Below are 26,912 nucleotides of genomic sequence, written 5' to 3' on the forward strand. Positions count from 1 at the left end.
AAATTCCACGATTTGTTAGCCCATTGGGACAGTTTCTCTCTTCTTGAATCTCTTATGCTATTATGTCTGGTCACTCCTGTATCTTTAATCATTTTCTGTTACAGCTACCCATATAGATGTCTAATATTCTTTCCTACTTATCCCAGAAGCCTTCCCCCCAACTCCCAAATCCCATCACACTGAAAAAAGGCAGAAAGCTCGAGGACAGGAGTGATGTTATTTTTTTCTTCTTGGTATACCTTAATGAAATAAATAGTTCTTTAAGTGGATTATAGTAAACACACACACACACACACAAACTAGAAATGCAACATATGAATCTAATAGAATATCGCTGATCCATATGAAATGATGGGGATATGGATTGATTTCATTGATACAGATAATTCCCAGGTAAGGAAGTTCCTTCTACCCATGTAGGCTATCAGAGGCAGCATATGAATCTAATACTATGTGTTTAGTATGCCTTAGAAACAGCACCTGAACCCAGCTTTTCCTGACTCTGAGGCAGGTTCTGTAGCCACTATGCTATGGCTGATAATGAACATGACAAAATCAGAGAAACACTGAAAGAGCTGTATGAACTGATACAGAGAAAAGAACAGAGTAAGGAGAATGATGTACAATAATATAAGTGAAACTAACACTCAAAAACCGAAAATTATGATTAAGCATGAAGGCCAATCTTGGTTCCAGAAGGCCAATGATGAAACATGCCTCCTTCCTGCATGAAAATAAGTGGTGGATTACAGGGGTGAAATATTGCTCAAGCAGTCAGATGTCATTGCTATGTTAGTTGATTATACTTAATTGTTTTCCTTTGTTTTAACAAGCGGTTATTGGGAAATTACTGAGCTGCAAAACAAACAAACAAAAAACCCTGAAGACATTAATGAAACATTTAAACAACAATAGAAAATTGCATTACACTGAAAAATTACTTTTCTCAGCTGGGTCTGGCATTTAACAGCAGAACCTCAGTATTCTTCAGAGCTGATTTTTGTTTTAAATCCTAGGGCCAAACAGTGATAAGTCATTAGAGTAAACTAAGGAGACCTTGGAGGTGCCTTGTGACTGACTGAACAGTGTTCATATGAATTAAATTGGTGTCATCCAATGGTGGGAACTTCCATCCAAACTCTAAACCCACATCTTTGCCTAACAAACTAAGTAACTTTGGGCAAGTCTCTTTCTCTCTCTCTCTGAGACTCAATATTTTTATCTATAAAATGAGGGGGAAGGCCTAGACAACCTTTAGTATCCCCTCCAGCTCTAAATCTATAACTGAATGGCTAGATAACCTCTAAGGTTAATTCTCAGTAGTGGACAGCATACAGGGCTTGGAGTCAGAAGGACTCCAACTGGGTTCAAATCCTGCCTCTTGCTTTGTGATCACAGAAGAGTCATTTAACTTCACTGAGCCTAAGTTTTCTTGTCTGTAAATCGGGGATAATTGTAGCACAATCCCAGGGTTGTTGTGAGAGTTCCTTGAAGGAGAGATTATTTTTTTTTTGCACTTTCATTTCAAGTGTTTGGCATGCAGCAGGTGCTTAAATGTTTATTGATTGAAGATTAATGTAAAGTTCTTGTCCAACCTTAAAAATGCTATATTAATATTTGCTTCTATTGGTATATGATCCTACAATTCTAAGTGGTCTTTTGGGTTAACAATCACCATGAACTCTACAGTCTTTGTGTTATTATTACATAGATGGAGAAATATTACGCTCAAATTGATCCCTATCCATATGGTAAGATATCACCCTTAAGAGGGAATTCCGTTTTTATCTCTGCTAGTGTTAAAAAAAGATTCAAGATGTCCTTTGTGAAAAGGGCCCTGGGTTTGGAGTCAAAGAACTTGGGTTCAGATTGGACAGTGAGATTCACTCCCTGTGTGAGGGATGCTGAGCAAATCACTCAATTTCCTGAGCCCTGTGTTGGCTACTCCATAAAACGGATTAGCTGTTGCCAGAGGTACCTTTCGACTGCATGAGTCCATGTTGCATTCTAAAGGTAAATTTTCCTAGAGCACTTTGCCTGGACCTCTCTTTTGCCCCATCACACTTAATCTTGTATTATGTTTGTTTCTGGTGCTAACCCACCCCTGCCCCACCTTCCTGTGGGACTAACTTGCTTTTTCATTTTTGTATCCCTAATACCATGTACTTTGTATTTCAGAGTTATTTGTTGGACTAAGTTGAAAGGACAGGGTTCATCCTGGGAGTGAATTTAAACTTACTTACGGATAGAAGGCTTTTTATGCATAAATGGAAGCCTTTTATGAAGAAAGGGGCCATGGATTCTCCTCTTACAGTAAAGATTATTTCTTATATTCTTCCTCTTTTGTAATTCAGGGCTTCATACTGACTTGGGGCCATCTGTCCAAGGAAAATCCCAAGTTGCTTTCTTGGAATTTCTGGCAATGATACTGCTGGATGATGAGTGGGGCTGTAACTTGTACAAAAATCTATGGCAGTGGAGAGGTGGGATAATGTGCCAAAATGGCTTGTTTGTAAGTTCACCCTTAAAATAAGATCTCCTTGAAAGGAAGATGTATGTGTATGCATGTGCCTGTGAATATATGTATGTGTGTGTGTCTACAGGAAAAGAACGCTGATTATAAGCCATGTTAAGATTTTATATGTATCAGATTTGAGGGGAAATGGGGGCTCTACTTAGTTGTTTTTCACACCTAAAAATGAAAATCTTTCAATGACACTGCAGAGAGCCACAGAAAATAGTGACTTGGGGGAAAAGTAAGAGAGTTTGGGTACCATTTGGGCAGCCTCATTTGCAGGGAGTAAATTATGGTACTTTCTGAGGTTAAACTTTTCACTAACGTGAGGTGAATAAACTCCTCCTGGAAATTACTTTTCTGAAATTACTTCTTCTAGGACATTTAATAGTATATCCCCGTGCCCTGGAAAAATTAATTAACCTTACAAGTTAAAGCCTAACCCCTAAACCATTTACAATGTGTTTTTACTGTGTGTCAGATTAATCTTCTCTTAATTTACATCTGAGTGAGGGTGGTCTAAATTACACTTAGGCCCTTTGGTCCCTGCTGTTCTCTTGGTGCCGTCTTTCCGGACTTGCTTTCCTCTGTATCGAGTTGGATGAATCTCCTTAAAATGGCAAGCCCTTGAGATTGCCATGTGGAGCAATTTTTCTTTCTGAAAAGTGTTGCAGTCCTAAGAGGAGGTCAAAAGAAAGTCATTCTTAGGGAATGAGCACCTAGCCCAACCCCATCTTTGGGCCCCAGTGAAGATTTAACCTATTGTGATCAAAGGCCAGCCTTCCACCTTACCTCTGCATGGTCCAACAAGAGGATTACAACCTTATGATCCCAGTGATACCTTCAGAATAAGGGGTCAGTCCTGGGCAGAAGTGACACATAAACAGTGGGGAGGTTTGCTTAAAGACAACTGAGACCCTTTCTTTTGTCATTGCAGAGCTCCCCAAAATATATTTTCAAGTCCTTATTTGGGGCAAGACAAAAAGAAAGGCAGCAGAAATTTTACAGTGGAGATACAGTAAAAGGGCTTGGCTTATTTGCAGAGAGCAGTAAAACTCTCTAGTAATTCAGTAACTTGAGAAGCCTGGTCCTTCTTAAGCTTTGGTATTTTTTCTTCTTACTTTTCTGTTTAAAAAAAGCACAAATTGTAGCTGCTTCCATGGAAGAGAATTTCTAAGCTGGCCAACAATGGAAAAACACATTATCATTAATAATAGTAATTATGTTGTGCATTATTAGCAATAATGCAGGGGATTACAATCATTAATAATTATTAATAATAATACACATAACACTAATACAACTAATGACGAGACAGTCAAGTGCTATCAAGAAACTAGACCATGGAAAGTAAACAGGAAAAAGAAGACTCATGCTCTGACAACCCCAGAGCCAGAAGCACTCGGTATGCTAGGATCTGGATTGCCCATTCTTCCCAGTGACCAGAAAGGGACAGTTATCCTATTTTGTTTACTGGTCTTTGTTGGACTTGGTCCCACAAAATGGGCGAGATTGGCTTTTTGGTTTCATTTAATCACACACACAAGTGCTGCTGAAGCTGACAGAACAGTATGCTTGTTACCATGACCAGCCACAATGGATGGGTTCGGGAACAATGAAGGCTAATGACGGAGCTTTAGAAGCTCTCATTTGGAATCAGATGATTACTTAAGCCTCCCTTGTGAAAATAATGCCAGGCACTGAGCTTTTATATTTCTGCTTCCGAGGCCCCATCTCAGAGCCTCTGACTGGGGAAGGGTATAAAAAGAGAGGAGGCAGCTCTTGACACAGATGATGGATGCTGCTTTGCAAGGACATCCATCTATCAAGAAGCAGTTAGTAAGCACCTACTAAGCACCAGGCACTACAATCTAGCACTGAGGACAAGACAAAAGAATGATAAAAGACAATAAGATGAAGTAACTCCTGCTGAAGGAGCCCAGGGTATACTGGGAGCAACAACATGTATTCATTTAAAATATTTACAGGATAGACATAAAAAATAGAAGGTAGTCAGGAAGGCAAGGAGTTGATTGTTGATCTGTTTCTTGGAAAAAATGAGGAAATCTATGAGAAAAATATGAAGGGGGAGTGCATTCTAGACATAGGGACAGCCCATACAAAAGCGTGGAGATGGGATGTGGCTTTTGCTTTTCCAGGTGCCAGGGGACTCTCCTCTTGTGACTACACCAGAGGTGAGGAACCTGCAGCATCAAGGCCACATGTGGCCTTCTAGGTCCTCAGATGCACTTTTTCACTGAATCCAAGTTTTAGAGAACAAATCCTTTTATTAAGGGGATTTGTTCTGTGAAGTTTGGATTCAGTCAAAGGGCTGCACTTGAGGACCTAGAGGACCACATGTAGCCTCGAGGCTGCAGGTTCTCCATCCCTAGATTACACAGTTGGTCAGGCTAATAATCTTTTAGATCATAGGTCACAAGAGGGACAGGGAAGTGGGAGGAAAAGAGTGAGAGCCCAGGGGAAGACCACCTCTGAAATTCCCTGGTCTGTAATTAGGTAACCTTTCTCCTAGATCCTCAGATATTCACAGACTTAGAGCTGAAAGAGACTTTTAAGTCCATTTGGCCCAATCCCCTCATTACAGATAAGAAAACTAAGGACCACAGCTGTTAAATGACTTGTCCAACATGGTGCTTTCCATGCTCTTCCTCCTGATGTGCAGGTCACACACACACACACACACACACACACAATCTTACAAAGCCACAATGAATAACTTTTTTTTAAACTATGTGCGAACTAATTCATTCCTGTAATGACCAAGTAAATCAAACTTTCATGTCTCAATCTTGTGCCTCACAAATTTAATGCTTTTGGAACAATTCACCAGATCTAAACTTAGGAGGCTAAGTGAGCACCCAAAACACTGTCCCCTCTATCCAAGATACTTGATCCAATTCAATAAATATTGATTGAGGGCCTACTCTGTGTCCACTAGGTCTACTGTGCTAAGTATTCTGGGAGACAGAAAAAGGTAAGATCCATTCCCTACCCTTGAAGATCTTCCAGTTCATTCATTCATTTATTCACTTATCCATCCATCCACCCATCCATCTATTCAACATTTATTGCATGCATGTTACACACAAAGTGCCGTGTGATGATAGTATGATCTGGTAGTGAGATAACTAGACCTAGAATCAGGCCAACAAGGCTCTCACACTAGTTGTGAGACTATGCAAAAGTCATTTGACCTCTCTGAGACTCAGTTTTCTCATCTGTAAAATGAGGATAATACTATTTGTCCTTTCAACCTTATCTAGTTTCTGTCATAACAAAGGAATGTGTTTTGTAAACTTTAGAGCATTATATGTTATCATTATTACCGTAGTTGCCACTGTAAACAAAGAACTATACTACAAAGCCATAGAAAATCAAAGCCATCTAAGTAAAACACTACATGAATTTAAGAGGGTGATCATTTCTAATGAGGCTAAACAAGGACGACTTTGTGGAGGTCATACTGGGACTGAAGGCATTCAGGGAAGAGAAGATTTCATCAAGAGGAAGTGGGGAGGGCATTTCTGTTGAAGGAAATTGTCATTAATTTAAATAGGAAGGTTGGCAGTTATAAGATGGGGTCAATTAGATTAGGGCTTTGTACAAGAGAAGTGACACTGAGAATGGTGGAGTGGTGCCCCTGACAAAAAGAAGAACGTTTGAGGAAATATTTTGGATTCAGGGGAGAGATGTGGAAATGGAAATGTAAGAGGACAAGTCTGATGGGCCAAATGGGATACCCAGATATCTATAAGACAAGAAATGAAGGGCTAAAGTTCGGAGAGAGGCCTGAGATAGAAATACAGATTTAGAAATATCCACACCAAGGTAAAACAAAGATGTAGGAGCAAATGGGATCTCTAAGACAGGAAACTAAGCAGAGAGTCAAGAAGAGAACTTTGGGGAAACATTTCAGGGGAAAAGAACTCAGCAAAAGAGACAGAAGGATGCGTCAGAGATGTAAGAAGGGAACCAGACCAAGAAAGTGCTATCTACCTTCCTTCCACTCCTGACTATATTCCATTTAGTTCCCAATAACTTACATGTGTGAAACCGTTAGGTTTCATAAGATGATATATCAACCAAGATGAGTGGTACAATCCATGAGTTACAAGAGCAGTTCAGAGAAGGTAGGATTCAGCGTGGGTACTCACCATCCTTAGTATAGGTTTTGTTTTCTTCTCGCTGATCTATGAATTTCAGCAATGGGGATCTTGACCTCTGTATGACTGGAAGACTGGTATCATTAAAAGTTATGGTATCCTTGCCTCCTATTATGAAAAAGGAGAGAAACAAATAATGGACATTGATAAAGCTGATATGGCACTAAAAACTACACAATCAACTGGCTACTTGGACTGAACAATTTAATTTATTTTTCATTTAGGATTTGAAGATGGAAACATGGTATAGTGAACTGACCCTGAAGTCCCAGAGAAGTACAACAAGAACACAAGTATGCTAGCCGTAAATGTCTACCTCATCATGGAGTTCTAGAAAAAGGCAGTGTGGAGTCATGGAAAGAGCCGTAGGATTTACGTAAAGCAGAAGAGGCCTGAGACTAAGTCGTGGCTCCATCACTGACTAGATGGGATAATCTGGGAAAGTCATTTAATCCCTCTGAACTTCTCTGTAAAATGAAGATGTTCATACTTGCCCTACCTGTATTCCAGGGTTCCTGGGAGGATTAATGAGATAGTTACGAAAGCTTGTAAAAAGATAAAGGGAAAGAATACGACTGGATTTAAAGTCAGTGGATCTAGGCTCAAATCCAGCTTCTGCCACTTATTAACCTGGAGTAGGTCACTTGTTCTTTAGGCCTCAGTTTACTCATGCATAAAATGGATAACAACAAAAATAACTGCTATTGACATAGTGTTTCAAGATTCGCAAAGTGCTTTACCACATACTCATGTGTCTCATCTGAGCCTCAGAACAATACAACACCCTCACATCTCTTGGAAATTGTGAACTCCACCATTCATCAGTCACTATTACTGTTATGACTAACAATCTTCCACTCTAATTTCTTTACCAATTCCTATATTAATCAACTGCAGTCCTTGTGAATCAAACTACTATCTCCATCTCCCATTCTTTCATTCCCATCCTTCTCAACTCTCCCTCATTTCTCTCCCACCTTTTCCACTGGGTCCTCTGGAACTCCTGTTTCATAGTGAATAGACTTCCATTCCTCTTTGATCTCTTTCCCTCACACTTCTTTCATCCAGTAGTCCTCACTGATACCTGGATGCATAAAAAATCCCAGCTGCCTAGAGATGGAGTCTCTCTGACTTCTTGGGTGCCTGAGATCACACAAGTCACCATACTCCAATGACTTACTGAACGGATGAATTTCAAGATGGAGATGAGGGAGATGTTAGATTTTAGAGAACATAAGTGATACTGTGATCTGGTTGCATAGTCTTGCTGTGTTAGGGCAAAGTAAATCTCCTCCTTTAACACTGTTAAATGTTCAGTGATTGAAGCGTTTCATCTCATTCCAACACTGAACCTGAACTAAGAGGGTGCTGGCATTAGTGTCAAGCTTAGTCAGCCTCTTAAATCCTATAACCTAGTCCTTCATTCCACCTCAGTCACACATGGGGATACTCACACCCTGGAGCTTACCATTATCCACATGTATTTCACTTCCTCAATTAGAAACTATTGCATTCTTCTCTTAGCAGTTACCATCTCTTCTTAAAATTCCATCTTTCACTCCTCCTAAATTTTTCTCCTTCATCAAGACCTCCAATCCCTCCACCCCTCAGAACCTTTTACTTTTCCCCTCTCAGTCTCGATACAATGACTATCAATTTCAACTTTACACTATCCTCTGTCCTTGAATTCCCCACCTTTGCCTCACCCCCTTGTCCTACTACTGCTCATATCTTGCCCTGAATTCCTCCGTTTACCTCTGAGGCTCCTATTTATGTGCTGCTTGAGTTAGAGAAGGCTGTACATTATAAATCTATACCATCCATAAGGTCCTCACTGTAGCATGGCAATCTTTTTATTCCTACCTAATTTATTCCCTATCTCTTTCCCTGCAAAAGCTATTCTCAAACTTCTCTTTCCCTGTTAAGAGTCTCATGCTTCTTCCTTCCCTTTCCCTCTCTCAATTGAAAATCTTGCTTCTTAGTTGAGAAAATTGAGCCTGTTCAACTTAAGTTTCCTCTCCTCCCATTCTCATCATCTCATCCCATTCTCATCCCATAACGCTCTCGACATCATCCCCAACTCCTGCCTCCTTTTCCCTAGTCTCTGACAATGAGATGGCAACCTCAATCATCCACCCTCTCCTTAGCCTATCTATTGGCTCCTTCTCTATAGCCTTCAAATATGCCCAAGTGTCCCCCATTCTTAAAAATCCTTCAGTAGAAGTGATCACTCACACAAGCGGCTGTTTTATATCACCCATCCCCTTTTTTTGCAAAAAATCCTAGGAAAAGGTGTTTATACCCTCTGCCTTTACTTGGTCTCCTCTCATCTCTCAACCCTTTACTATCTGGCTTCTGACCTCCCCACTTAACTGAAACTGCTCTTTTCAAAACTACCACTAATTTCTTAATTGCTTAATCTGATGACCTTTTCTGCATCCTTATTCTTCTCAGCCTGTCTGCTTCCATTTGATCTTGTTGACCACTTTCTCCTCCTAGATACTTTCTTCTAAGTTTTTTTTTTTTTTGTTACTCTTTCTTCTCTTTCCTGGTTTCCCTCTTTCCTCCCTGACTGTTTCTCCATCTCTTTTCCTGGTTCATCATACACATCACTTCTTCTAACATACTCCAAGGTTCTCTCTCCTAAGGTCCTCTCCTCTTATTTCTCTACATATATTCTTTCTCATTAACCTTATTAGCTCCCATGGGCTTAATTATCACCTTTATGGAGAATGAAAATGCATTTATGAAGTGCTCACTATAAATTCAAAGCACTATACTAAGCCTTGGAGCTACAAATAGAGAAGAAAGTCTCAAATAACTCACAGTTTAATGGGAAGAGCAACACATACAAAATTTCAGCTGCAAAGGTAAAGTAGATATTAATGTCTGATAAAACAGATACAATTTTAAAATTAATCATTTTTTATTAAATAACAAATTAATTAATACCTCTGATAAAAATTAATATGATGCAATCATATCAATTTCTGATATTGAACAATTTGGTCAGTGCCAAAGACTTTGTTGAAAAGACTCTGGGTCTTCACTGGTTGTGACCATAGCACATGCAGAAGCTGTTGCCAGGTTTCATCTCCACAGATCCACAAAAGTCTCACAGATTTAAATATTTAGCCCTAGTCTCTTCCTTGAGCTTCAGCTCCAAATGAACAACTGTTTGGTATTGGTACACTGGTATATGTCAAGTGAGGGGTAGCTAGGTGGTATAATGGATAGAGTACTCAGCTTACAGCCAGGAAGATCTGAATTTAAATCCAGCCTTGGACATTTGCTAGCTATGTGTCCCTGGGCAAGTCACTTAACCCCTATTTGTTTCACTTCTTCATCTATAAAATGAGGACACATTAGAGAAGAAATGGTAAATCAGTATCTTTGCCAATAAAACCCCATGGACCAGCTCCACCGAGCTGACCTTGTCACTCATCTATTTAACCAACGCTAGTGGCTCCCTGTGGCTTCTAGAATAAAACAAATTCTTCCAGTTAGTTTTTAAACTCTTTAAAATCTAGCCCCAATCTATCTTTTCAGCCTCCTTGAACTTTCCTTTCCCCCTCCATGCCAGTCCATACAACCTGGCCTTCTCTTTGTTCCTCTCACATGATCCACCATGACATCTTCTGTCTCTGTGCCTTGCACTATCTTTTTCTCCATGCCAGAAATGCAATTCGTCATTACCATTATCTCCCTTCAATCACTTCTCTTTCTTCCTTAAAGAAACAACTCAAGCACCATTTTCCACATGAAGTCTTTACTTGTCATCTCAACTACTAATATCCTCCCTCTCAAACTACCTCGTATTTAACTACTTTGAATTTATTTTGTACAAATTTACATGCAAACTGGTTATGTTCCCCATTAGAATGCAAATTCCTTGTGACTAGAAATTGTTTCTTTCTTCTTCTTCTTTTTTTTTTTTTGTATTTGTATTTCCAGGGCCTAACACAGTCCTGGCACATAGCAAGTGCGTAAGAAATGATTGTTGTTTGATTGATTGCAAGTATTCCAATGATGACGTCACCAAGATGAGTATTCTTTCCAATGGGGCAGTTGCAACCCAACCATACCTGCTGGCCTGCTTGTGTGACTGGTGTCCATGCGCTCCAATGAATTCATCAACCAGTGTGTTAGGGGATCTCCTTGAATTCTCCTAACACTCAATGGATACCAAAGGAACATGTGGATGGTCCATTCTTGCTATGTGATTGGCCCATCAGTTTTTTGTTATGTTTTTCTTGTCAGACATTTTTCTGGGGTCATCCTTTAGACTTGAAGGAACCACTAATTGGATTATCTTTATTATACATACTAATCATTATTATATATATTACACATATTAATCAAGGTTAATTAATCAATTATACATATTAATCAAGGTTTCCCTTGAACTCTTAACAGATCCCTAAGGAGAAAACCCACAGTCAGGAGGCAAACAGAAAATATCATTAATATAATAATAATAACATATATAATATAATAATTCTGCTTGCTGGCTGTGTAGCTTGTTTGACTTGGCTGTTGTGATCTGGGTGAAATCAGATAATATCAGGAGAAAGGTTGGAGGACTTCTTTTGATCCCACTACCAAGCCAACCAACTCAAGGTCAGAATGAACCCAATCAGTTTTCCTTGCACTTTTAACAGATCCCTAAGGAGAAACCCCACAGCCAGGGGACAAATGGAAATTATCAAAGAACTGCAAAAGCCTTGTCACACTATGCTCAAGTAGAGGGTGCAGTAAGGATCCACAGTCCAGAAATATGAATAAGAACATATACACATGTGTACATGACACACGTACACTCATGGATTGCTAAGGCAGGTGGCTGAAGGTGAAGGCAACTCCAGAGGGAGACAGAACACAATGTAATGACAAGAACATCAGATTAAGAACCAGGAAGCTGCAGCTGTTTGCTAGCTAGGTCATTTCATTTCTCTGAGCCTCAGTTTCCTCATCTGTAAAATAGGGATAATAATTACTTGCCTTACCTACTTCATAAGGTTCTTAGGAGGAAAGTGCTTTGCCAGTCTTAAATCTCTGTAGTAATGTGAATTGTTATGAGCAAGATTGACTGCTTTGTCCATCTGAATGCTTGTTCTTGCTTTGGGTGAGTGAGGGGAATGGTCACAGTGCACTGGCTGCCTCTTTTCTCCTGCATCCTCAGAGGGCTACCCCACTGCCACAGCTCCTCCTGATTACCCAGCTCTGCATATAGCCATCCTAAAGACGTTCAGCACACTCACTCCTTAGGTTTTATGAGATGTTGTCTCAAGAGCAAGGGCTCCAGAGAAGTCCCTGATGGCAATTCTTTACCTCTTTAAGTCTTCATTTCTTTCATGTCTAAAACAGAGCCAATAATACTGCATGATCTACCTCAAGGGGTTCATTTTGAGGAAAGCTCTGTAAAATGCAAAGCACCAATGTCAGTTGTGGTTACTGACCTCTGTTGACGTCAGAAGTTTCCAGAATATGCTATGATGAGGTTTCCCCAAAGGGATTCTTCTTCCATGTTTATTCTAGCCAGCTCTAGGACATTTTGCCTTTCCAAGCTTCTATTTTCTTATCTAATACTACTTACCTCACAGGGTTGTCATGAGGGAAGTGTTTTTCAAACTTTAAAGGGCTCTATAAATGAGTTACCCCTGTAAATTAGAGTTAACAATTGACCAAATTGCCAACGTAATCAATTGTCCCTACTTAAAAGCAATGTGCCTGGGAGCACCCCAACCAGTTAAAAAGAAGACAAGTATTGTTAAATGAGATTAGGCTATGATCTCTTCAAGATCAATTTCTTTTGTCTCTCTCCACAAAGGCTGAAACTGTTCTTGAGGCTGAGTCTTTATCCCTCAAATAATGCCGATTAACACTTAGTCATATGTAAACAAGTAGAGATACTCTAACCCTTAGCAGGGTTAGGCTATTGCAAAACCCACACCCTCTGCCTGGCCCTTATCCCTATAATATTGACTATGACTTCCTGTATATAGGGAACACTCAATAACCCAGCTTTGTTATTTACCATTTGCACAATACAAGGCCCAAGGTTTCTCATCTAAAAAAATGAGTGGGTTGGGCACCTTACTCCTTCAACAAGTACTCTTGGATCCAGTGACACTGACCTCCTGTCTGTTCCAGGAACAAGATCTCTTGGTTCTGAGCATTTTCTCTGGCTGTTCCCCCTATTCCTGGAAAGCTCTGTCTCCTTTGCTGTAATGACTGACCTCCCTGACATCCTTTAAGTCCCAACTATAATCCTACCTTCTCCAGGAAGCCTCTCCCCAAACCTATTAACTCCAGTGCTTTCTCTCTTTTAATTATTTCCTAATAATCCTATGTATGGCTTGCTTTGTATATTTTTGTTTGCATGTTGTTTTCCCGCATTACATTGTAAGCTCCTTGAAGGCAGGAACAGTCTTGTCTCTTTTTGCATCCTCAGTGCTTAGCTGATTGACTAGACAATCTTGGAAGTTCTTCCTGCTCTAAAGTCTATGAATTCACATAACCAAAAACTCTTTTGAGTTTTCTACTAACTTGGTCAATTACTCTTAATCCCCAAGTCATTCTAATATTTTCTTGCCTAAAAGCTTTCTGGGAGCTACAAGGCCCCTAGGCATCACAGTGAGAACAGTTTTCCTAATGCATACCACAAACCTTCAGCAACTCCCCAAAGCCTATCTACCACATAAAGTTTAAGCTGGAAAGTCCTTAGCCAGTCATTCAAGATTCTCTAGGATCCAATTCCAACCCACCTTCCCAGAGTCATCTTATGCCACCCCCTGTTCATGTAATGCTTTCCATTCCATCTAAACTGTACCTTCACCATTTACTGAACATTACTTGCTCTCTGCGGTGTCGACCATAATCCTGTACTCTCCCCTGTTAGCACCTTTGCTCGTGTCTTTGTTGAAATCCTATTTCAATGGCTAGCCCAAATGTTATCAGATCTATGACATATTCACTACTAACAGTGATTTCTAGTGCCATGATAGCATGATGCCTAGCACAGAGTAACTACTTCCTAACTGATTGATTTTCTCTCATCTGATTTCATATCACACTGTACTTCAGATGTAATTTTCATATGCATATTTATTTGTGTATAATTTCTTGTGTTTTCCTATTCAATTTTAAGTTCTTTGAAGACAAAGACTCTGTCTTACCCACCTTTCCATTTCCTCTTTCCACCACTCTGGTGTCTCATTTTGGTATTAAGGTGATTCAAGCTAGGCTAGCAGAAAACAAAAGCTATTTAGGTTCTGATAAACTGGAAAAATTATATATGGTCTTAGCAACAGAATGTGTCTGCTATCCAAGACCAGTCTAGCTAAGTTTGGAGAAACTCATTAGCAGAATGTTAGCCTCTGGGGGATGAATTCTGATTGAATGAAACAGACTTCCCAATGAAACAGAAAAAAATTTTCAAATGGCTTCCAGAACCTAATATGGGCTCTTAATAAATGCACATAGTAAGCACTTAAATGTTTGTTCAATGAATATATAAATGAAAGACTGAATGAATAAATGAATGACTTTGCTGACTAATGCTGAAAGAGGTATCCAGTGTATCACTGGAAAATTTTATTGGCTCCTCATGGCTGAAAGGGACTCTAGCCAAGAGAGATTAGACTTAAGAAAAATTCCTTTGTTAAACCTATCAATATAGCCAACACCCATTTTCTACTGAATTTGAATATGAATATCAGTCTACTAATTTAAGAGGGCAAAAACCATATACCTTTGTAAAATTTCTATTTCTAGGAAATCATTACATTAAGAGTTTGGTCATAATTAAAACTGCCAAGATTAATTTCTCCTCTGCAAGATGTCAGAAGCACTTAAATCCTGCCATGTAAATGCCTCCAATGCAAGTCTGTGATAACCAAACAGACGGAATCAGATGGCCATTTGTTTTCAGGTTTGATCCAGTCCTTAGTGGAATAAGAGTCAAAAAACTCATGTCTCCAATAGAAAGGAGTAAGTAGAATGATAATGTTTGTGCATAAATAAATTTGATTCATATGTATATATTGTAATACATGCAAATTCAAGCATATATGGCATCAGATTTCCCCTCACTGTGAATATACCTATGTGTTGTGCCACAAATACAGATAGATGGATAGATGAATGCTTGATTTCTATATGTACCAATCAAGAATCATGACAAGACAGCTGAAACAGACCTTGGAGAACATCTATAGGAAGTAGTTCAAGCTCCTCTTTTATAGGTGGGGAAACCAAATCTCACTGAGTGGAAGTACTTTGTCCAAGATCATCTAATGCCATCCAAAGTCTCAGATTGTGGTTGTCTTTGACATCATACACAAGGCTTAATAAAAGCCTTGGGAAAAAGAGAGAAAACCTAGTTCCTGTATTTTGTAATTTCCAATAAAAGGCAGATTCTTCAACTCTCAAGAATTAAATTCTGAAGCTATAGACCCAAATGATTTCAACAGAAAAGAAAAGGCAGAGCTATATAAAAAGTGTGAATCCACAATGAACACAGCAAACAGCTTAGATTTTTAGAAGACATACGTAAAAGATGGAAACAAAGGTAGGTAGTAGTCTCTCTAAAAAAACACAAGAATAGTGTCAGGACCACTGAAGCCCAGAAGAAACTGAGGTTGGTAATCAATGCAAAAAGGGCTTTTAAAAACTATGCTGGAAGCAGGTAAAAGACCAATGCAGGGAGTAATCCACGCTTGAAGTGCATGGGTTGGTAATAATGAATGAAAGAAAAGAGACAAAATTATTCCACTCTTATTTTGTTTTCTGAATTTCCTACCAAGGCTCTTCAGATTAAAATGTTAGCAAAAATGGTTACAGGGAACTAAAGTCCAAGATAGGTAGAGAAAATATGGTAAGGGAACACCTAGCTGTCTTCAATGAGTTCAAGTTACCAGGTCCAATGAATAACATCCCAGGTTACTGAAAGAAATGGCAGATGTGACTGCTGAGCCTTTGTCAGTGACCTTTAAAAACTGGAGAATGAGTGAGGTGCCACAGGGCCTGGAGAAGGGAAAATGTTAACCTGTTTTTCAAAAAGTGAAAAGGTTAGAATCCTCAGACTATAGGCCAGTAAGCTTGGCTTTGATTCCTGGGAAGATTCCAGAATGTATTATTAAAGGAACACTTTGTAAGATTGAGAAAGCTAGTAAGTAGTAATTGCTAAAAGCCAGAAAAGGTTTATTAAGAACATCCTGGTGGCACAGAGAATGAGAAGAACCCTGACTTTGGAATCAGAGAACCTAGGTTACTACCTGGTGTGACTTTGTTGGAGCTACTTAATCTTTCTAGACCTTGGTGTCTCCACGAGTAAAATTAATGAGTTATACTCAAGGACCGTTAAGGTCCCTTTCAACCCTCAATCTTTGATCTTATGAACCTCATTTCCTTTTTTGACAGGGTTACTAGCATGGTAAATCAGGAGGAAGCTGTGGATAAATTTGCCTCTATTTCATCAAGACATTTGACAGACTCCAACTCCAAAGCTCTCCTTGTGGATGACTCATAATGGAGAGATATGGGCTAGATAACTGTAGAGTCAGGAATGTTCACAATTAGTTGAATGTGAACAGCTCTCCAAAAGCTACAAAATAGCAGCTAATGGACCAATGACGTATTGGAAAGGTTTTAATAGAGTGCCCTGTGGATCTCTCTTTTGCCCTGTACCATTTAATAGTTATAGCACTACATAAAATGACTTTTGTCAATGACTTGAAAAGATTGGTGGCATGCTTACCAGATCTGCAGATGATACAAAGTCAGGAGGGACAGTTTATAGCCTAGACAGCAGGATTAAGAATCTAATAAAGGTCTCAGGCTAGAAAAATGGTCACGATCATATGAAATGTAGCATCAGGAGAGATGTAGGATTCAATCTTAAATTTGAGATTTTATAGCTGTATGACTATGAGTTATGAGGTGACTAGGTGACTCAGTGGACAAAGAGCTGGGCCTGGAGTCAGGATGACCTGAATTCAAATCTGACCTCAGATACTTAGTAGTTGTGTGACCCGGGGCAAGACACTTAACTTCTGTTTATCTTAATCTATAGGGGAAGGAAATGGTAAACCAGGCCAAGTTTTTTCTTTGTAAAAAAAATTAGGTCAAGGTGAGTGGAACACAACTGAATTGATTGAACAACAGCAAAAACCATGAGTTGGTTTCTTGGGTTCCATAGTCTATAAAATGAAGTTATTAATATATAGTATTGTTGTGAGGATTAAATAAGATAATCTATGCAAAGGACTCTGCAATCCTTAAAGTGCTACATAGATAACTATTCTTGTCAGTAGTAGTAGTAGAAGTAGTAGTAGTAGTTAGTAGTATTAATAGTAGTAGTTAGTAGTATTAGTAGGTAGTAGTAGTAGTAGCAGTAGTAGTAGTAGCAGTAGTGGTAGTAGTAGTAGTAGTAGTAGCAGTAGTGGTGGTGGTAGTGTAGTAATAGTTATTCAGAGTACAAAGTCCTATCCTTGTTTTAAAAAAAAGTTGTTCAACGATAGTGAAACTAACCTTACTATAATAGGAAAAGAGATGTATGCTTTCATGTGAAAATAACACAAGTATAGTGCTTAGAACAAGGGATATGATAAGTCTGCTTTATTAATCCCCGTTCTGAATACCACTATGATATTATTTTCAGTTCTGGATATCATAATGACAAATGGTAATAGGAGAAAAGAAGGAAACCAGATAAGTCAAGGATTGGAGACTAGACCATAAGAGGACAGTTGAAAGAACTTGGAATGCTTTAGTTGGGGAAGGGTGTGTTCATCCTTCGTTGCCGAAGAAGATCATGCCATCAGAGAAATGATGACATGACTTGCACTTGACTTTGTTTTGAGTGAGGGAGGGCTGTGCAGGTCATCAGCCTTACTTCTCCTTCAGAGCCATCTGAATCCAGTGACCAGATATTCATCAGGATGACTGGAGATGACCCAGGATGAGGCAACTGGGGTTAAGTGACTTGCCTGAGGTCACACAGCTAGTGAGTGTCAAGTGTCTGAGCTGAGATTTGAACTCAGGTCCTCCTGACTCCTGCATTGGTGCTCTATCCATTGCACAACCTAGCTGCCCTTAGTTGGGGAAAGAGAATGCTTAAAAGGCACGAAGTGCCTGTTTTCACAATCATTTGAAGAGCTATAATATGGAAGGGGGTAGGCTTTTTTGGGGAGGCTTGGCCCTTGAGGGCAGGAGTAGGAGCAATGATCATGCTTTGCAAAGAGCCAGCTTTTGCTACCATACAAAGAAAACCTCCTAACACTTAGGGTTGGACCAAACTTGCATGAGAAGCATCCAGTAATGTCATGTCCCTTGTCACTAGAACAGTTCAATAGGAGAGTAGCTAATCACTTGTCAGAGAGATCCTGGAAGGGATTCATAGACAGGCATGGGTTGGACGAAATATCCTCTGAGATTCTTTTTCTCAACTTGTGAATTCTCAAGCTCTTTACAGTAGGTTTTTACATTTTGTTTAGAGGGACAATTATCAAGTCAGGTCCCTTTGAAATTCCATTGCTAGTAGCCTTCTTTCAAAACTGTTAACAAATATTTAAGGAACATTCACTTAAGCATGGCACCATGCTAAGTCTGTAAGAGGGATACAACAGGAAACAAGACTATTTTTTTTCGCCCCCAGGGAGAAAATTTACCTTCTCATGGGAGGGCAGGAGGAGTTGGGATGGAGGAGATATAGTTCCTACACAAATAACTAAAATGCTGGTAAAATGTTCTACCAGAAAACACTACGTGCTGTAGGCAATCAGTTCCTGGAGGGAATAGGAGTGTCCAGAGATGGTCACCAAATTGGCTGAACAAAGCAGGGATCATTTGAACTGGATCTAGAAATCTGAGCAGGAATCACTTTTTTTCTAGCTCAGGTTCACTTTCTGCATTGACACTTTCTGCATATGGGCTACCACCCAATACATATAAATGGGCATTCTACTAGTTTATCCACTTTAAAAGGAGACAGAGGTTTTAAAAGTGGCAATTTAAATTCACTACCTTAATTATTAGTCAAACATTCAATATTTTTATTAAAAAATAAATCTGTCCAACCAATGCCTGGGGAATCATCTTTTCTGCTTTGCTTCTCCATTTCTTTGCATGCACTGACACTGAGTTCAGAGGGTGGAGGCTTGATAATATGGTCCCATAGCTGCTGCACCATGGCATGAGTTTCCCTGTGCTCTTCCATTCAGGTTATTTAGGATTTACAAAAACAAAAATGAAAATAACAAAAAAACCCTAAAACCCCAATATTTTTTGTCCCCAGGCTGATGTTTCCAATGAAGCAATGATGTGACAGAATTAGCCTTACAAGAAGTCCTCAAACAGGCTCTACTACCACCAGAATATTTTATTTTTGTCTCCAGTGGATTTTTATCCCAAGGACATACTCAGTATACTTGATACTGCAGGTCCTAAAGTGCCACCCACCTGTAACACAAGACTAAAAAAAGACCAAGGGAAGAAATCAAGGGAGTTCTGTCTTTCAAGGGTTACACCTAATGGAGAAGCAGAGTTTTTCTTTCAGGCCTGGTCTATTGTTTCTTCAGCAGATTATCAAACTATCTCTTGATGGGGATAGAAGAGAAAGGATGGGCTTTCCAAAGAAAGGGATGTGGACTGGACCTGGGATTTTCATGGCATAGGGAACCTCAGATGAGGAAACTCCCTCTATCAACGCAGGTTGGTATGACTTCTACCATTTAGGCTCTTAAGAGCTGCCTAAGGCACTGAGAGGTTAGGGGTCTTGCCCAGGGTTACAGAGCAAGTATATATCAGAGGTAGAATTTGAATTCAGGTCTCTTTAGCCCCAAAGTCAGCTTTTCATTTACCATCCTACTCTGTTTTTATTATACCATGCTACCACCTCTTCTCTAAAGAGAAAAAAAATTCAGAATATCCAGATTCTTTTTCTACATGGGGTCTGCCATCTTGTCAAACTTGTTAAGTGGGTCTTCTTTGTATCCAAGATGGAAAAAAAAATCAACTCCATTTTATTTTGAGCAGAAAAGAGTAAGAGCTAAATTATTTGTTGGGGGGGGGGGGTGTGGAACAAGGAGAAGGAACTATTTCTTCCCAAAGATATGTTGTCCAAATTCTATGATCAAATTTAACCAATGGAGGAGGATAGGGAGGGTAGAGGAAAGGATATTTAATAACTTTAATCCATGGTCTCAGAAGAGATTCATAGTTTTGGAGCTTGTAAAGACTTGAGACATCATGCATTTCCCTATTCATCCTACTCCCCTGATTTGAAATCAAAGAGATGAAGCAAAATGTCCTGGCTAGGTAGTGGTCAACAGCATCTAGAAACACAGGATGCTAGGATAATCAACTTAAATTTACTAGAAGGTTCCTTAGAATTCATCTACATTCAACTCTCCCATTTTATAGATGAGGAAACTGAGGCTTGGAGATGTCAAGGGACTTGCCCAAGATTACTCAGCTAGTCAGTGACCAAATATGGATTCAAATATGGATTAGAATCCTTATCTCCCAACTCCTAGTCTAGGGCTCTTTCCATTGTACCATATTGCCTCAATATAATGATTACATTGTTTTAGCTTTCGATCTTTGCCTGGTCAAATTCTACTCATTTTTTAAAACCTAATTCATTCCCTGCTTCCACCATGAAACATTTCCAACTGTTCCAATTTACACTAATATATCTCTTCTCTGAACTCATAACTTAATACACAATGTAGCACTTAATTTATATTTTCTATTATTCTCTCAACATTTCCATATGTGTCAATATCTTTTCTTAAATATAATGTCTAGAACTGAATGAACATTGTCTATCCAGAGCAAGGTCTTGCCCAGGATGCCATGGTTCTATTGATATGGTCAGATCAAATTAACTTTCTTTTGGCTACTGTATCACATGATGTTCACAAGGTAGATATGTGTAGATACTACTGCATGACTGGTTTGTAGCAGGTACTGATTTCAGCATCAGAAACAACATACAAGTCTCTGAAAACCCCTGGGAGGGGAGAGATCAGTGGCTAGAATCTTCTAACTTACCTCTCACTTGAAAAACCAAAAATCCTTGCATTGCAATTTAGTAGGTTAAAATGGACACAAATGGAAATATCACTCAACAGAACAGAATGACCTACATGAGGAAGGGAGGAAATTTCTTCCTCCTTTCCTAGTGGCTGGAGAACTACGATACCTTGGTATTTCTCTTTTCATCACTGTATAACAGAAGGTAATACCATTGTCAGCACATAATTTTGAAAATTTGAAGAGAATTTCCCCCCTCACTCCCCTTCCTCTCTCCCATTGCTTTCATTAAGGCTGGTGTTAAAGACAAACGTGGCCAAACAAAGGGTAAATTCATTTGGCCAAGTGCCTCATGTCCAGTTTTACTACTGAATATTTGGCTCTATAAAGAGAGGCAAAGAGAGGCCAGTTCCCTTGAGACCCTTTAATTCAACTGAATATCTTAATCCGATGGACACAAGACTGTCCAGATAACACATTTGTATTTATTTACATGCAAAGATATCACTTATTGCTAAAACAATTAGCTATCAAAAGACATTTCAAACAGAACCTACTCCTGAATCCCACTGAAACATTGTAGCTCAGGCCTTCAGGCAGCAGAAAAAAGGAAAGAGACAATTGTTATTTTATAAATATTAATCTGTTGTCTAACTCAAACAGAAAAGTGCCGGAAAAGGAAAAAAACAAACCCTCAGCATTTATTTCTTCAACTTCAATCTTTTGTATATGTTGCAAAACAATGGGAATCTTTTTGGGAAAAAATATCACAGCAACAAAGCATAAACAGTGAGAAGGATTTAACTTTTTCTCTGGATGAATGATAAGCTTGCAGGGTTGGATTAAAACAATAGAATTTTTTTTAAAGCCACCACAGATGATACAAAAGGTTCTTCAAAGTGGACTATTTACCTCTCAAGAGAGCCCTCACTTTGAATGAGCCATGCTATATATTTTGACACAGAGCTTGAGAAGTTTTTATTGGAAATTTCCAATTATGTATCACTGCTCCCCCTCCCTATCCCCAGGCAATCTGATGAAACTATCTGGAGTCAGAGTAAGAAAACTTATTATTATTATCTGTTACTTACTGGTTAAAGAAATGGATCATTTTTTCAGTTACTTTGATGGATCTAAGGTCTCATTAGTGTGAACACTCTCACCAACAAGGCAGATAGCCTATCCATGCCTGCTCACCCTATGTACCTCGCAGGAGGATATGGATGGAGTTATCATGCATTAGAGGAAAACAACAGATATGATTAAGGGGTAGGAGAGATTGGTTGGTGGAGAAAGGTTAAGGAACTAAAAATACGCATGACTTTGAGAGCAGGGAAAAGGAGAGGCGGAATGATAAATATAAGTTGCTTAAGAGGCTAAAAGGGAACTAGTTGGCGGTGGTCTCATGAAGGGGGTACTTTTCTCCAGTGAACGGGATAAATAGAGCTAATTAAAGTGAACAGCATAAGGAGTTTACTCCGAGTATTCAACCGTGAAAAACCTCCACAGAAAACCCAAGCTTTGTTCCTCTGAAGAATGGAAAAGAAACAGGTTGGAGTTTTTGTCTAGGGTCCTAGGGGATGGGGCGTCGCTTGTTGGGCTCCTCCAGTACTTTTTAGGACAACTGACTGAATTAAGCATATGCAAGCAATGCAAACCATAGTATTTACTGGAGGGAGAAATAGAGCCAGGCCCTCTGAGTGATACAGCTGAAGTTCATAACATCGCAAGTAGCCATTAATGATTCTGTATTTCCTCTGGCAACACTGTGAATGCTCCTTGTGTTTACCACATGACATTTTCCGGTCTTAGACCTGTGATTTACACATCCAAATGCTTTTGTATGTCTCAGCAATGATATTCTTCTAATAAAAGAATACTAAAAAGGTTAAGACTTGTTATGCAAATGACATGATGGTCACCTAAGAAGATCACTGCAGTGAATAATTTTCATGGAGTTTTTACTCACCTGGGAGACTCCACAAACCCGAGACTTCCAAAGTTCTCAATTTTTTCTCCAGTTCGGCCACTCGGTTACCTAGGATTCTACAAAAGGGCAGAATGTTTCTTAGCAAATGGACTAAAAACAGATGACCCAAAGGGTGTTTAACTAATAAGACTGTCAGAAGAAATGCACTCCTTTCCAACGATAAATGTCTTAAGTCTTATTTATTTGAGTATTTCCTCATCAGTCACACCATTACATAAATAAGCGTCTCAATCTAAGGTTTTGTCAATGTGGACACTCCTTCCACCATTGAGGGCTATCTATCTATATAAAACTTTAAAAAAATAAGTCGACTATAAAACTCAGAGAATTTTAAGTTCTTTGCTTACAGTCATAGAAACAATGTGTCAGAGGTAGATTTGAGCCTAAATCCAAGTTAGCAGTCTCTTCATTACACCATGTTTCCTTTCAACTATAAAGTAATGGAATTAATTTATTACTCAGAATTTAATCAGGTCAGGAGAGTAATCTAAACCAGTCCCATCCCCTTGACAAACCATGTGTTGTTCATTTCAGTGATATCACCTTTGCTGCAAACACTCTGGGTTCCCCTCCTTTGGATCTGCCCTTAGAGTCGACCTGGGCACATTGTTTTGAACATCTTCAGTGGTAGCAAACTGTAGACTTTGGAGCTATAAGGGAGCTTTAATATCGTCTCATCCAAGAATACTTAAGCTGGGGTTCATAGACCCTTTAGGGATCCATGGATAGCTATCAGGGATCTGTAAACTTGGATGGGGGAAAAACACATTTATTTTCACTAATCTCTAACTGAAATTTGGCATTTGTATCAATTATGAATGTAGGCAACACATATTATTATGAGAAGGGACCCATAAGTCAATAGACTGCCATGTTCCATGATATAAAAAAGGCTAAACATCCTTTAGCTAGTCCAACCCCCTTATTGTATGATGAATATTATAAAGAATCTTTATGAGAAAAAAGAGGTCTAGAGAGGGATGTGAAGGAACCTGCCCAAGTTCACCCAAACAGCAGCAAGAACGAGGATTTGAAATCAAGTTCTTTGACTCCAAATTCAGTGCCTTATAGTTTCTTCCTTACCTTTTGTATGAATCTGACTTTTGCAAACAAGAAAACGTTATTCAGAGCCAGATCTTTAAAAGAACAGATTGATGATAAAATTGAATAATATTGTTTTTGTCCCCAGACCAGGCATATTTACAAATTACTGAGACTGATGTTTTTCTGTAACTTATAAATTGACTCTGAAGAATTCAATGTTCTGAATAATTGACCTTCCTGATGTAATTTTACTGTCAACCAAGTGATTGCTTTCATGAACGACTCATTTGGATATATAATTTCTACTAATTTTTATTAATGATTACATTACTTGATGGCTATACATATATACATGCCATATGCACACAAACTACATATGTACACCTACACACATTTTTTTTAAGGGAATCTAGACCTTTGAGTTCATCAGTGAAGGGAACTGCAGACTGGAAATTCATCTAGAACTTAACATCTTAGATGGTTACCTGGGCGTATTAAGAAGTTAAGTAGCTTGTCCATAGTTATATTGTCAATATGTGTTAGAAGCAGGCCTTGAAACCAAATCTTTCTCTCTTCAAGGCTGGCCCTCGGTCCATGGCCACTCATATACCCATATTGATTTCTCTTCCCTACTTTTACAAAAATGGATGGTGGCTCAGAAATGATTTAATAATCATCTAATTTTCTTTGTTGTGAAAAAATAACAAAAGCCCAACAAGTTGTTTCTGTTTTCTTTGGAGGATTTTCCTGAAGCAACTTTAAAAGAAGTATTTCAATTCCTGTCACAAGAGATTTCAGAACTACCAAAATTATGTTCCTCCAAATATCTTCACACTCCAAAGCAAAACAATAAATAAATAAACAAACGAGAGAGATGGTTTTGGACTTTTATCTTATTTAGCCTAAATGAATTCGTTGGCTCTTAATTAATATTCCCTTTAGGTACCTTGAAAAACTCTGACTTTGTCATCTATGGTTTCCTTCATCTTGAAACTTAGAGCTATTTTCTCCCTTTCCTGAAGTCTTAAATTCTGCATAGTCTTTATCAATTACTTTCAATTTTCACTCCAATTCTTGGGTCTATTCAACTTTCATGTTCCTGACCCTTTAAACAAATACCATTCTTAGTAATCTCACATTCAATATTTTACTTAGACCTTGGGATCCAAGTTCCCTTTTCATCAACTGATAGGTTTGAGATGCAATCACAAAAAATGTTCAGTTTGATGCCTGTTTCTTAAGGAGATCAGATAATCTGTAGGAGCTGCCTCTGGGAAACAAAAGATAAGGTTTAACTCTTCTGGTTCCATGAAAGGAGATAGTCAAGTTTCACTTTATTTTACCTAGTGGCCCATTACCGGTCATTTCTTTCCGCATTGGAATGAGTGGGATCTACCACTCTCCCCAACAATTTTTTAAGTTTTATAGATGCCTTTTGTTTTTTATATCACAAGCATTTCCTGATATATCCCAACACCCCTCTGTAAGACCTCTCTTAAAGCAAAGAAAATAGAGTTCATCAAAACCAAGTAACAGTGACTATAGTACAGTACGTGCATTGATCTGCACCCATAATCCCCCTGAAAGAAGGGAGGGCATTCAGATATTTTTAAGAACACTAAATCTCCATGCAATGACTTTTCTTCTCAGATCCTATCTCAAACCACTGGTGGGAGGCTGCGTAATAGGAAGAGGACCCAGGGCTTTTCAGTTTGTGGCTATAGCTATGGAAAACTGTTAAAATGTACATATTGAAATAATGGTGCTGATGCCCAAATGAGTTTGGAGATATAACTAAGATACTTCAATTTATAAAGAAGAAAATTTCTGATCTGCTTAACAATGAAAAATGAGAAAAGTTATACTCAAAGCCTTGTGTGATATAACTAAAATTGGGGGTGGGAAGGGAGTCCATTTAATTCTAAAGAGTTATAGGTTTTAGGGGCAGAAAAGAACTGAGAGATTACTAAGTCCAATTCCCTCATTTTAAAGGTTAGGAAGCTGAGGCCCAAGAAGGGAGAAGAGACTTGACTAAAGTCACCCCAATATTGAAGTAGCAAAGGTCTGATTCAAACTCAGGCCCTCCGATTTTAAACCTAGTGCCTCTGTTGTATTAATGGAGACAAAAGAGAGGAGCAGGAATAAAGTATTTTTTCTTGGCAGGCTAGCCAGGTGCAATGGAAAGAACGTGGGATTTAGAGTCAGAGGAACCAGGTTTGAATCCTGTTCATCATCACTGCTAGCATTTATACAGTTCTTTAGGGTTTGTAAAATGCTTTATTGATTTCATTTGATCCTCACAATCCTCTGTGAGGTAGGTGCTGCTATTATCATCTCCATTTTACAGATGAGGAAACCAGTTTAAGTGACTTGCCCAGGGTCACACAGTAATAAGTGACTGAGACCACATTTGAACTTAGGTCTTTTGGTCTCCAAATGTAGTTCTCTATTCACCAAAGCACCTAGATGAGCAGGTTCTGCCACTAACTACCTATAATACCATGGGCAAGTCCCTTTTACCACTCCAGGCTTAGTTTCCCTTTCCTGCAAAATAAGGTTTTAATTAAATGACTTTTACCATTCCTTCTAGCTCTAAATTTGTGATCTTATGATACTAATGGCCCTTCCATTAACAGTGGTGGGATCTCTTGGCATTGGTGAAATCAACAGGAATTGAGGTGTTGAACTCTACCTTGGCCCAATTTCAATAGAAAATCAGAACAAGGTAGAACTCAGCACTAACCCTTGGGGCTCTAGAAAAAAATAAAGAAAGTACAGGCTACTCCAACTCCTCGATGAAGAATATCTTTGATGTTACCCAATCCAGAAGAGAAAGTAAAAGCTTCCTTCCTGATGGTTTTGATGTCAGGGCCTCCATGTTGTGTTCTGCAACATGTATACAACCAGGGAACTACAAGGTGAGCAAGAACCCCAAATATCCTAACTGACTTTACCTGTCACCTAATAATATTAAAAGCACCTCACTTTTCTACATCCATCACTCTAAAGACTATTAGACCTTTTTGTCTATCCTGCAACTGGACCATACTATATGTGTTGTCTCTCCAAATTAAAATCTGACCTCTTTGAAGTCAGGAACAGTATTATTTTGTGTCTGAATACCCCTAGTTTGGCACAT

The 26,912-nt window shown here is 38.9% G+C and overlaps 1 protein-coding gene across 4 annotated transcripts in view; it reads right to left on the reverse strand.

Annotated features, from left to right (window-relative positions):
• The window catches only part of CCDC149 (coiled-coil domain containing 149), a 145,827-nt gene that overhangs the window by 6,106 nt on the left and 112,809 nt on the right, over positions 1-26,912 (reverse strand). For all 4 annotated transcript variants that reach the window (XM_072620383.1, XM_072620384.1, XM_072620382.1 and 1 more), the window contains 2 exons: positions 22,709-22,785; positions 6,691-6,807 (listed from right to left, as the gene is read on the reverse strand). In XM_072620383.1, the coding sequence (XP_072476484.1) occupies positions 6,691-6,807; positions 22,709-22,785 (194 nt within the window). The remainder of the gene's footprint in view (positions 1-6,690; positions 6,808-22,708; positions 22,786-26,912) is intronic.

Source organism: Notamacropus eugenii, chromosome 6 (assembly GCF_028372415.1).
Source record: "Notamacropus eugenii isolate mMacEug1 chromosome 6, mMacEug1.pri_v2, whole genome shotgun sequence".
NCBI classification, from domain to species: Eukaryota; Metazoa; Chordata; class Mammalia; order Diprotodontia; family Macropodidae; genus Notamacropus; species Notamacropus eugenii.